General features: G+C 43.9%; 1 protein-coding gene and 1 long non-coding RNA gene across 3 annotated transcripts in view; one reads left to right on the plus strand and one right to left on the minus strand.

Annotated features, from left to right (window-relative positions):
* LOC118547236 (uncharacterized) overlaps positions 1–12,996 on the plus strand; it is a 149,648-nt gene that overhangs the window by 6,102 nt on the left and 130,550 nt on the right. The gene's annotated exons all lie outside the window — the stretch shown is intronic.
* Positions 8,427–9,362, minus strand: LOC118547230 (olfactory receptor 4D9-like). The gene has a single exon (XM_036110585.2). The coding sequence runs from the start codon at positions 9,360–9,362 to the stop codon at positions 8,427–8,429; it is 936 nt and encodes a 311-aa protein (XP_035966478.1).

The following is a 12,996-nucleotide window of genomic DNA, read 5'->3' on the forward strand; positions in this document are numbered from 1 at the left end:
ATTATATACTTTCAAATTGAGAGGGGGTTAGGGATAGTGTAAGCCTCCCAGGTATTTTGGAAACAAGGTTTCCAGGATCCTGAGGGGGGCTTGCTATTGTTAGGAAAGGTCATTTGTTACTGTTTAGTAAAAACGCAGTCATGAGACCCTTCAGCTGTATGTTGGTGGGTCATATGCTTGGGGGATGATGCCAACATGTATCTGGGGTGGTGGGGGTAGAGATAAAGGAAGTTTCCAAAGAAAATTTTATACGTTAAAGTAGACTTACAGGGTACTGGGGGTTGGGCTAAGATTGCCTTTTGCCCTTAGCAAAGTATCCACATCGAGGCAGCTGAGTCCCTGGAGGAATGTCGTTGCCTGTTTCAAGGACCTGTCAGTGGGCTCTAGGGATTAAGGGAATATGGGACTTTTTCTTCTGCTTTTGTTTCTCACATTACAGCGGACAGCCTTCTCCCTCAGCCTCTTCACATTGTCTGTCCTCCATCTGCATCCTTGGGTCCAAGTTTCCCCTTTTCTTGGGGGCACCGTTATATTGGATGTGGGCCCACCCTAATGGCTTCATGTTAATGTGATTATCTCTATCAAAACACTGTCTCCAAATAAGGTCGTGTTCTGAGGTCCTGGGGCTTAGGACTCCAGCAGATGAATTTGTGGGTGGGGGGACACCAGCCATGGCATAACTTGTCCAAAACAGAATATGCAATGTTGCCCAGAAGCATGATCTGTCCTGTATTTCCCTTCTTGGCGAGCCATCTACTATTCCCCACACCCCACCCCAGCCAGAGGCCCAGCATTTTCCCCATTTCCTCTTCCTTCTCCGTCCATCCAGTACCAGAGCTGGCAGACTCTTTTCTCCTCCGCCCCGCTGAGCTCAGGTCTCACTCATCTACTCCTTGGACTGCTGGGCGGCGACCCAGTCTCTAGGCCTGTGCTTCTCGAAGGGACCAGGGCAACTTCACTGAAATGCAAATGGCATATCCCCCTGCCCCTCTCCCCCACAAACCCTCTGGGACGTGGTCTCCCTCTCCAGCCTACCCCTCACCTCATTTCCTCCCTTCCCTGGTGCCCGGGGTGCCTTTCCTGGCGCTTCTCCCCACTCCTCACTATCATCTTTGAAGAGCAGCTACTCCCTGTCCTTGAAGTTTGGAGACACTTCTGTCTCCTTTCCTGACTTCAGCCTGGGCATCCGTGCAGTCGGAAGCCCCTTCCAGTCCCCATTCAGTTCTGGGCATTAAGGCCCATGAGGTCAGAGCATCTTGTTCATTCTTCTGTCTTCCCCTCCCCTCAGCCCCAGGTACTGTTAAAGGAAAAATTATTCTGACACTTAAAACAATAAGAAAGACTTTATTCAGGACCATTGCCATAGGTGTCAAGATGGTTGCCACAGGGGACAGAGACTGGGCTCAACTCTGAATACAGTAAAGTCAGCCACGGGGCAGTGTTGGGGGATGGAAAATCACTAAGCGGAGACATCAAGGTAAGGGGGTCCTCAGTAAACCAACATCACAGGATTCTTGGTGAAGGTAGGCCAGGGTGATCCAATGTCAAAAGCAGGGAATGAGGAATTTGATGTGATACTGATCAAAGGTGATCAGTTGCCAAGAGTGGGGAGATTCTTGTTAAACTGACTCCACAGTATTGTTGGGAACACTGGGCTGAAGACAGGATGGGGGCGAGGTCCAGGTGTAGAGAAGAGGAGAGGGCTCCCGGGAGCCTGGCTCAAAGTCTGGCCAAAAGAGAGTCTTTGCCGCCACCCCACCCAGGTCCCGTTCTGAAATAGGCACACGATTCATGCCCATTGATTTTAATGTATTTTTGAGTAAAGGGCCTTTAGAATAGTGATGTTTTGAAATTTTGCTCTTCTTGTGAGTTAAATTTAATTCAGTTTCTTTTGTAACTTTTCCATCAAAGAGGAAACTCAGCTTTTTTGGAGTTTGTCTTTCAAGGTTTTCAAACAGAGTACCCACTTTGTAGAGGAATGTCTTGTCAGAAATCACTGTATTTCAAGCTTCAAAAAGACAGGGTTTAATCATAGGCCTGAAACTATCAGGTATTTTTTTCTAGAAGATATAGGAGAAAACCTTTGTGACTACTGTTTAGGCAAAAAGTTTCTTAAATAGGACTCAAAAAGTGTCTGTAAAATAAACAATAAATTAAACTTCATCAAAATGTAAAACAAAAACAAAAACACCTTCTACTTCTCTAAAAATACTCTTAAAGGAAAAGACATGTTATAGATTGGGAGAAAAATGTTTGCCAAAGGCTTATCTGATGAGTCTTGTATTCGGAATTTATTAAAAAGACCTCTTATGACGCAGTAATAAGAAAACAAACAACCTAATACAAAAATGGTCACAGATCTGAGCGGACATTTCACCAAAGACGACATACAAATGGCAGGCACGTGCATAAAAAGATGCTCAACATTATTAGTCATTCGGAAAATGCACAGTAAAATTACACTACACACTTGTTAGAATACATAAAACACAAAAACTTAATGCTAACAATACCAAGTGCTGACAAGGATGAGGAGTAACTAGAATTTCCGAATGTTGCTGGTGGGAACGCAAATGGTATCGCCACTTAGGAAAAGAATTTAGAAATTTCTGTAAAAGTAAACACACTTATTTTGCCAGCAGTTCTACTTCTAGGTATTTATCCAAGAGATACGAAGGCATACGTTTACACAAAGATCTATGTGTAAATGTTTATAGCAACTTTAGTCATAATCTCCAAAAACTGGAACCAAACGAGATGTCCTTGACTGGTGAACAGGTAAGCAGATGGTGGTTCAGCCATGCCCTGGAAAACCATCAGCAAGAGAAAGGAATGAGCTTCTGATGCACACAGGAACATGGATCAGTTTCAAAAGTGTTCTGTTGAGTGAGAGAAGCCATATAGAAAAGACTACATGATATAGGATTGCATGTTTATGACTTTCTGGAAAAGGGAAAACTACAGGCACAGAAGACAGACCAGAGATAGCATTCTGGAAGCCTGTGCAGGACTTGACGTGATGCCCCAAGATTTCACATAGCTGAGGACGTTTTGCCTGTGGAGGAAGAGGGCAGTGTGGGTGCTAAGTGGCACGATGGAGCTTCCTGAGGTGATGGAAACACTCAATATCTGGATTATAATGGCGGTTACATGACTTTATATCTTAGTCAAATCTCATAGAACTATACACCTTAAAATGGCGAATATCACTGTATATAAATTATACTTCAGTGAACAAAAAGGGTCGGGTTTATAGCACAGTGCAGGCTCTCAATAATGAAAACAGAATCAACAAACACACAAAAAAGTACTTGTTGGAGGAATGATGGAATGAAGTGGAAACTGGATTTCAGATTGAGATCGATGACAGTTTTTTAAAAAATTTTGTTTATTTATTTGAGACAGAGAGAGAGCACGGGGGGGGGGCACAGGGAGAGGGAGAAGCAGACTCGCCACTGAGCAGGGAGCCCCACATGGGGATCGATCCCAGGACCCTGGGATCATGACCTGAGCCGAAGGCAGATGCTTAACCAACTGAGCCACCCAGGAGCTCCAAGACTGATAACAATTGTATGATCGATATGAATTAATAACTTTGTGGATAATTTTTGTGATCTTTTTCCATTTCTTGGGGCATAGTTGGAAAATAGAAACTGGGTGACAAAAGAAGGCTAAATCACAGGTGTACCAAACCTCCAGATACAGAAGAGGTCTCTAGGCAACTGTGTTTAAAGCACAGAAGAAACGATTTTGGCGGGGGTAATTTTTAAGAAGAAAAAATAACTTTGTGGGGGATAAGGAGAAGGAATATGGGTTCAAGGCCTCAGAAGCTCTGCATCATTTTTCAGACTACCCATGGGAAACGAGAGGTGAGACAGACTAATTAAGTCAGAATTGTACAGCAACTTAGTGGCTGCCCAGTGTAACTTGAGCCCTAACAAGTCCCCCCTCATCCTGAGAGTCAGGGGTGAGTAGGGTGGCGCAGGCAGGGTAGAAAGTATAGAAAAAATCAGACACAAAGAAAAGATGGCGGGGAGCGAAGGGCGAGAGAAACAGTGGGAGCCTAGAGAGAAGGAAAAGAAGATGGAGAAGGAGGAGGAAGTCAGGAGGAGGAGGAGAAAGAAGAGAAAAAGGAGAAGAAAAGAGATGTCACCATCAAGGAGGTGTCCAGTGTCCTTCGTAGTTACTTCCGGTGTCACTCATCAGTACCGCTTTTTAACCAACTTGCCTCTGAGCTTTCCGTCTTCAGGGCTGACCTCTCCTTGATAAGTTGTATATTAAATAGAATGTAAACAATAACGGCTTTAAAATGGTTTGGTGCCAATTTTCATTTCTTTAGCCAAGGTGTGTGTTGCTTTTGACTTCAGTTCTTTCTCAAAGGCACATGGTTTTACAAAGTGATTTTTCAGTGCCACGCGGTTGTTCAACACACAAGGCTGAGGAGGATGTGAAGGCCTTCGGTCCTTTGGGAGCCCCACCATCCCCAATTTTCTGGACTTTCAGCCTGCTGGAATCTCCTGGTTTATTCAGACAGGCCCACGGACCCTCAGATTCAGAACATGGCTCCTTGTAGTGTGGCTGCGTCCTGTCCCTGAGTGCTGACCTTGGGCAGAGGTAGTAAAGGGACCAGAGCAGGGTCTGAGGGTTTGGTAATCAGAACTGGTGGTGGCTTGGAGGCTTCACGAAGTCCAGCCAGAGAATATGTCCCTGCCCAGTGCTTTCCAAGCTCTTTTCACTGAAGCTCCTGCTAATATCTATGTTTTATTTCCATCAAGACCACTATACTCAAGTACATATCCAAAATAAAGGTTTGAGGAAACAGTGCTTTTTTATTATTTGAAGAATTCTGTGCTTTTTTTATTCTCCCCAAGACTATTCAATTTCATTAGCAACAACAACAAAAAATGCGTGTGCAGACCTACTGATGACAGCACACCCCTTAGAGTTTCTGCAGTGTGAAAAACACTGACCTGGAGCAGGGCGCCCAAAGGGTGGTGGGACACAGGCCGCTCACACCAGGACCACCCGGAGGTGGGTGTGGGCTCCTGGTATCTATGACAACTCTTGAATCTCCTGGAGATGGTGCCTGGGACTTTGCATTTTAACTACATGGCTAGGTGATTCTATGCCCACTGAGGTTTGGGAACCACTGGCCCGGGAGCACATAGGCTGCTCCTAGCAGAGGTTTCCAACTGATCTGTGGAGCCCTGAGGACTAGAGTGGATGCATCTGTGGGAGACATCTACAGACTGCTCCTCTTGATCTGTGTAAGAATTCATGAGCAAAGTCGTTTCTGCTTCTCAAAGAAAGATCTGAAATTTGGGGGAAAGAAAATGCATGTGATAAGGGTTTTGAGGCTTCGTCTCCGGAAATAAAAATCTCAGTTAAGTTCTGTCTGCCAAAGGGAGAATCATGGAAAGGGAATGGCTCCCTTTAGTGGTAAGGAAACATTACAGAACATTTTGCTTCGTAGACACTGGTCCTAATTCAAGAGGAGCCTCTTTAGAAATACAGCTTCCCAATGTGGGAGATATTGAACAGTTTAGCAAAAACTTAAGTATCTTGTATTAGAATCCATATGTTGAAAGATTGTTGTCAAACAAGACATGCTTATCACCTTGAAGGAGAAGAAACATATTTTTTTGGAAATGGATTTTAATGTATACCACTTGTCTCTAAAGTACCATAGTCTTTTTTAAAAAAGATTTTATTTATTTATTTAGAGAGAGCGAGCGAGCTGGGGGAGGGGCAGGTGGAGAGAGAGAATCTCAAGCAGACTCCATGCTCAGTGTGGAGCCGGACGTGGGGCTTGATCTCAGGATCCTGAGATCATGACCTGAGCTGAAATCAACAGTTGGACACTTAACCAACTGAGCCACCCAGGTGCCCCTGATGTATCATAGTCTTAGGGTGCCTGGCTGGCTCAATTGGAAGAGTATGCAACTCTTGATCTCCGGGTTGTGAGTGCGAGTCCCAGGTTGGGTGTAGAGATTATTTAAATAAATAAATAAATCTTAAAGAAAAAAATAAAGTACCATAGCCTTTTGGAACACTGTAATTAATTGTCTCTTACAAGTGTGTGTGTGTGTGTGTTTTAAAATGAACTACATGTTATATATTTTTTCCTTGTACTAAGCGGTCTATATGTAGGCACACATATGTGTATATAAGGACACACATACACACATAAACATTTTTTTGTCTTGTGAATCCTCAATTCATTATTTGCCTCTAGAAAGTAAAGACTAAATGCTAAAAAAATGTATAAGGAAGGGAAGTTTAATTTTTAAGAAAAGCATGACTCTTTTGTAATAAAAAATGATTTGTAAGTGGGGTGGGAGGGTGAGCAAAATAGGTGAAGGGGATTAAGAGTTACAAACTTCCAGTTATAGAATGAATAAGTCACTGAGATGAAAAGTACAGTGTAGGGAGTACAGTCAATAATGTTGTAATAACTTCACATGGTGACAGGTGGTGAGTACACCTATTGTGGTGAGCATTGTTTAATGTACAGAATTGTGGAATCACTATGCGGTGCACCTGAAACTAATATAACATTGTATATCAAACATACTTAAATAATACAAATTTTAAAAAATGATTTACAAGGAAGAAAATATCTATTACTGTTGACAAAAGAGCATACTGGTTAGGGCAGAATGTGAGTCTATATTCTGGTTGAAAGAGAATTTTGAATTGTTCTTGCTGTTTTTGATACCTGAGTAATTAGATATAAAAGTCGAGGCTGAAGTCAAAAGTGAGGTGAATGATTTTAATTCTAGGCAGGAAGTCATAACCACCCCAAAGAAGCAAATGCAGATTTTCAAAAGATCTTCAAACTTTAGTAAAGCACCCACGAGTCCAGGATCTGGCATAAGCAAATGTGAATTTTGTTAATAATGTCTGCCTTGCTTTGCCATACTGATATGTTCCATTCTTCCATACCTGGGTCTCTCGGGCTACCTTTGACAGCTTGGGCTTGGACTCATCCCTCACATCCACCCACCGCAGCTTTTCTGTTCTACGTCTCCTCTACTCTAGGAGGACACTTGGTGCCTTTGACTAATCCAATAAACCATCTGAAATTAATCCCCAGAGAGGTACCCCTGAGAATAGACTCAGAGATGTCCCCTCTCCACCATCAGCACGAGCAGATTGTTATGGCCATCCAGAGATGTATCTAACTTCCGAAGTGGAGGCATTTATCTAACTTGTCCCTTCTGAACCGTGTCTAACTAATGAAATATTCCAAGAGTCGGGATTTGGGGCCAGCACCAGGGAAGGAACACTAGGCAGTGATAGAGATGTTTGGGATTGGCTATATTTTGGAGCAGGTTTCCCTTGCTTGTGTTTTTCTCAGAATCAGGTTATGTACATGGCTCTTTACTTCCCTTACTTCACATATCCATCAGAGATTGCATGGGAAATAAGACTGGGATCAAAATGCAATCCAAATTTTAGTTGACTACCAATTTCATCTATTTTCTTGACAAAAAAATAGGCTGCCAGGAGACCAACTCAAATATGATATTGTTTTCTATTCTCTTAAAGAGGAGGCCTAGATAATGAAAAGTCATTGATTCTTCAGCCTATGCTTCTTGTGGATTCGAGTCAGGCACATTCTAGCAATGCACACAGGACAAGATTCCTTTCTCTGGAGGGCTGCCTGGGAATGAATGGCTGGAAAATGATGTTGAAATTCTCAGAGGGGACTGAAACCTAAGGTATCTGCTCCTTCGTCAGATGAAGACATGCAAGCACCTTTCATAATACTACAATAGAGGAGAAATTTTTATGGATGAGCTTGTCTCAGACCTTAGGAAACCCAGTATGAGGCAGCAGGAGTAGTAAAACATGCACTTAGCTGAGGCTCAGATATCTCAGATCTATCCTTGCCTCTGCCATTCATTAGCTAAGGAAACTTTGATAAAGCATGAAACTTACATGTTTCTGCAAGGGAAACCCAGAAGCTTCCATAGAAAGATGCAGCCCAGATCCTCCAAGGTTGGAAATGGAAACTGATTTCCACAAAGGGAGGGGTGGCTGGACTTTCCAGCTTGACTCCTGGTCCCTGGACATCATTTTACTAATTACTGGTTGGGCAACAACAGCCACAGCTCAAGACCTGAGAGGAAACTTTCTCTCAGACCTTATTTCCTCACCTGTGAAGCTCACCTGAGGTGTTTGGGCAACGTAATCTTTAGAGTCTCATTAAGAGCTGACAATTTATGAGACTCTGCGTTGTCAACAATCTCACCAAGAGAAGACCTTTCAGAGAAGATCATTTGAGGCCACCCTTATTAGAGGACGCTGTTGAGGGACAAAGGGAGAACTTTGGTCTCAAGATGGCCTATTGATTGGGGTCTTCTACTGTGTTGTGAGAAAATACTTTTCAGTTCTGACTTTCAATCTGGATTTCATAGCATCTATTCTTTTTCGGAAGGTCCAAGTCTTCTCCTCAGTCTCTTCATGGATGACTTCATCTCCTGGTTCCTCAGGGTGTAGATCATGGGGTTCAGGACAGGGATGATGACCGTGAAGGTGATGGAGACAACTCTGTCCATGGGGAGGGCAGTGAAGGGCCGGGCGTAGACATAGATGCAGGGCACAAAGTGCAGAGTCACCACAGTGATGTGGGAGGTGCAGGTGGAGATGGCTTTCCTCCTGCCCTCCCCAGCGTGAGACCTCAGCATCATCAAGATGACTGTGTAGGACACAAGGAGGAAGACAAACCATAGTGTAGAGATTAAACCATTGTTGGAAATCATTAAGATCTCAAGAGCAAATGTGTTGGTGCAGGCGAGTTTGAGGACCTGGGGGACATCGCAGTAGAAGCCATCAACAACATTGGGTCCACAGAAGGGGAGAGGCAGCAACAGGGAAATCTGCACGATGGAGTGGACGAAGCCCCCCACCCAGGAGGCCACAATGAGGGCAGTGCATCGCCCCCTACTCATGATGGTCACATAGTGCAGGGGCTTGGAGATGGCCATGTAGCGATCAAAGGCCATGACAGAGAGAGAAAAAATGTCTGCCCCACCGAGAAGGTGGAAGAAGAACATCTGAGTGATGCAACCGTTGAAGGAGATGGTCTTTGTCCTTGACAGAAGGTCCACGAGGACCTTGGGAGCAGTGATGGAGGAGAAGCAGATGTCCAAGACTGAGAGATTGCGGAGCAGGAAGTACATGGGGGTGTGAAGGCGGGACTCACAGGTCACAGTGACCATGATGAGGAGGTTTCCCATCACAGTTGATGTGTACACCAAAAATAACAGAGGAAATAAGACCAAGCTCAGCTCTCGGGACTGGGTCAGTCCTTGAAAAATAAAATCTTTCACTCTGGTGTAATTTCCCTCCTCCATTGTATCATGTTTTTTCTTCTTCAACTACCTGGGGAGAAAATAGGAAAGAGAAGGTATTCATTAAAAACAAAAGGAATGTAAGTTATAGGACTGGAATGCCTCGGGGGTTATTTTTACATTTTCCTTTTGGGCAGGGATGCCTACAATTTGGTAAGTTATCCCCAGTAGATGGAGTTTTTTTGAGTTCTTTCAGAGCAAACCAAAGAGTGGGTTTCCAATGGAGGTAATTAATCGAAGCACCAAAATCAGCATGCTATTAAGTTCTTATTAAAATTTTTTACAGTTGCATAATTTTACATATTCTACATCCGTCTTGAAAAGCCACTAGGTGGTCTGAGAAGTGAGGAGAATAGTTTTGTTTTGCAATGAATACTCCTGTGTCTAATTGTTAGGAAGTGGGAAACACACAGGGGAGAAGTATAAAACACAGTCTCATGGAAGCTTAGAGAGTCTTCTCTCATCACCTTCCACAGTAGACAATCTGTTTGGCGTAGTCTGTGCAAAATTTCATGGTACTTATGATCAGCACTGAGTTAAGGCAAGAAAAACAGTTTCCAGTTTGCTTTCCCCCTAGGACAAACAGGTTTGCCGCAGCTAACACAATTTGAGCACATGCTGCTTTTGTTTTCAGTTTTTCTTCCCTTTGGTGTCTTGTTCTCTTTTGTCCCTGGGACTTGGCAAGTCATAGCTACAGTCCCTGCTCCACATAATGTTCTTGGCAAAGACTTTATCGCCCGGCCACCAGACAAACGGCTTTTTCTTGGGCTCCCTCCCTCCTCATCACCTACATTTGGATGGCACTTCCTCTCACCTCACTATTGATAAAAGCTTCAGTTTTGTGCAAAATTTCAGTTTTGTGCAAGATTTTAGAACCAGTAGACCTGAATTTGAATACAGATTCTCTATTAATTGAGTAGGTGGCTCAGTGCGTAGGTGACTCTGAGCTTCCGTTTATCATCAGTAAAAGTGGGTATAATCACGTTTGTGTCATAGGGTTGTGAAGTTTGAATGGATTTGTTTCATTCTTTAACCTGAGTTCCCACAGACACAGGTCCCCTCATATAGCAGCTGCTGACATTTTGCAGGGCCAGTCTTCTCTACAACAGTATTTGGGAGATGTTGTTACACTTTTCCTATAAAAGATAGTTTTTTGAAATAAATGCAACGATGATCAAATGTAGCATTTAAAAAGCAGATATGTTCCATACAATGGAATATTATTCAGTTATAAAAAGAAATGAGCTGGGCGCCTGGGTGGCTCAGTTGGTTAAGCGACTGCCTTCGGCTCAGGTCATGATCCTGGAGTCCCGGGATCGAGTCCCACATCGGGCTCCCTGCTCGGCAGGGAGTCTGCTTCTCCCTCTGACCCTCCTCCCTCTCATGCTCTCTGTCTCTCATTCTCTCTCTCGCAAATAAATAAAATCTTAAAAAAAAAAAAAAGAAATGAGCTATCAAGGCCATGGGAACGAAGAGGAGCCTTAAATGCATATTGCTAAGTGAAAGAAGGTCATCTGAAAAGGTACACGCAGTATGACTCCAACTATATGACATTCTGGAAAAGGCAAACTGTAGTGGAAAGATTAGTGGTTGCCAAAGGCTGGGGTGTGCAGGTGGGGAGGGATGAGTAGGTGAAGCAGAGGGGATATTTAGGGATTTTTATTTTTAATCAGGGATACATGGCATTATGCATTTGTCAAATCCACAAGAATGAACCCTAATGTAAACGAAGGACTTTCTAAATAAATGTATCCATATAGGTTCCTCCATTGTTAATGAATGTAGCACACATTAAGGCAAGATGTTAATAATGGGGAACTGATGGGGACAGGGAATGTGTGGAGCTCTCTGGATTTCCTGTGTAATTTTTCTGTAAGCCTAAACTGCTCTAAGAACTAAAATCTATTAATTTTTTAAAAAGCAGATATACCAAAGGATAAAACAATTTAGAACATTTACATTTTGTAAGAAACACGTTTTTAAAAAAATTTTATTACCAAGCTTCATTTTCTATAAATCCTAATTCAATGCTTTCTGCCTGCTTTCCAGCCTGTTGTAAAGAGAACATTTACAATAAGTACTGCTTTTGGTGGTGACCATCATCTGCCTTTTGCGGTTTGGTCAACTGCTTACAATAAAATCGCCCTTTGCAGGGGCGCCTGGGTGGCTCAGTTGGTTGGGTGACTGCCTTCGGCTCAGGTCATGATCCGGGAGTCCCGGGATCGAGTCCCACATCGGGCTCCCTGCTCGGCAGGGAGTCTGCTTCTCCCTCTGACACTTCCCCCTCTCGTGCTCTCTCATTCTCTCTCTCTCTCAAATAAATAAAATCTTTAAAAAAAAAAAATCGCCCTTTGCAGCTCGCTCTCTCTCTCTCTCTCTTTTTAATTTAATTTAATTATGTTATGTTAGTCACCATGCAATACATCATTAGTTTTTGATGCAGTGATCCACGATTCATTGTTTTTGTATAACACCCAGTGCTCCATGCAGCTCTCTCTCTCTCTTTTTTTTTAAAGATTTTATTTATTTATTTGACAGAGAGAGACACAGCGAGAGAGGGAACACAAGCAGTGGGAGTGAGAGAGGGAGAAGCAGGCTTCCTGCGGAGCATGGAGCCCGATGTAGGGCTCGATCCCAGGACCCTGGGATCATGACCTGAGCCAAAGGCAGGCGCTTAACAACTGAGCCACCCAGGTGCCCTGCAGATCTCTCTTTAAAAAAAAAAAAAAAAATCAGCTTTGTTAAGGAGTAACTTGCATATAATAAACTGCACATATTTAAGGGGCACAGTTTGGTGCCTTTTGACAAATACATACACCTGTGAAGCCATCCCTACAATTAGGATGAGGAACATCTCCATCCATACCCAAAAGTCTCTGTGCTCTGGAGAACTGTGGAATACTTGGCACATAATGACTCTGCCCAAACCTCTGACCGAGACAGGATCCAAGTTTATCAGGGCCTTGGGCAGCAGAGGGCTGCATCCTTAGGATGACCCCAGCCTCCCATCAAAACACCGGCCTGAGAAAGCAGAGTTGCCAAGAGCATTTACTGCCTGTTCCAGCTGACATGGGACATAGGCCCCTGACCTCGCTTTCTCAGAGCATTTACTAAAAAGGGCTTGCAATCGTGAATGTAGATTTCTTGCAACGCAGTTTTTCTCAAGGACCCGAGAACTGCGCCTTTGAACGTGATCATCAGGAAGGACTGGCCTCTCTCTCCCTGTCTCTGCGCAAGGTCAGAATCCTGACTTCTGTAACTGTGGGCTAGCAGATGGAGCAGGACTAGTCTCAGGGACACTGGCCGGGCCCTTGCCATCTTTCCCTTCTCGGAGGCTCTCCTCTCGCTCATTCCCCCTCCAGAACGCCTGCCCAGTCACCGCTGTGCAAATGAAGATGAAACTCACTACCCCTCCCCCCCCCCACTTACTGAATGCAGTCCTTGTCACCACTTCTCCTTCCCTCCGTATTGCGTCCACACTGAAGCCAGCCGGGTCCTGCCGTGCAGTATGGGGTTCTCTGCTCTCACTCTACTCTCTCTCTCATTTTCTCATCAGAACACAACTGCTCCTTCACTTTCCGTTCTCTTTCCTTTGAAGCCCAAGCCACAAACGCTAATTTTCTAGGCTTTCTGCCAA

Source organism: Halichoerus grypus, chromosome 11 (assembly GCF_964656455.1).
Source record: "Halichoerus grypus chromosome 11, mHalGry1.hap1.1, whole genome shotgun sequence".
NCBI lineage: Eukaryota > Metazoa > Chordata > Mammalia > Carnivora > Phocidae > Halichoerus > Halichoerus grypus.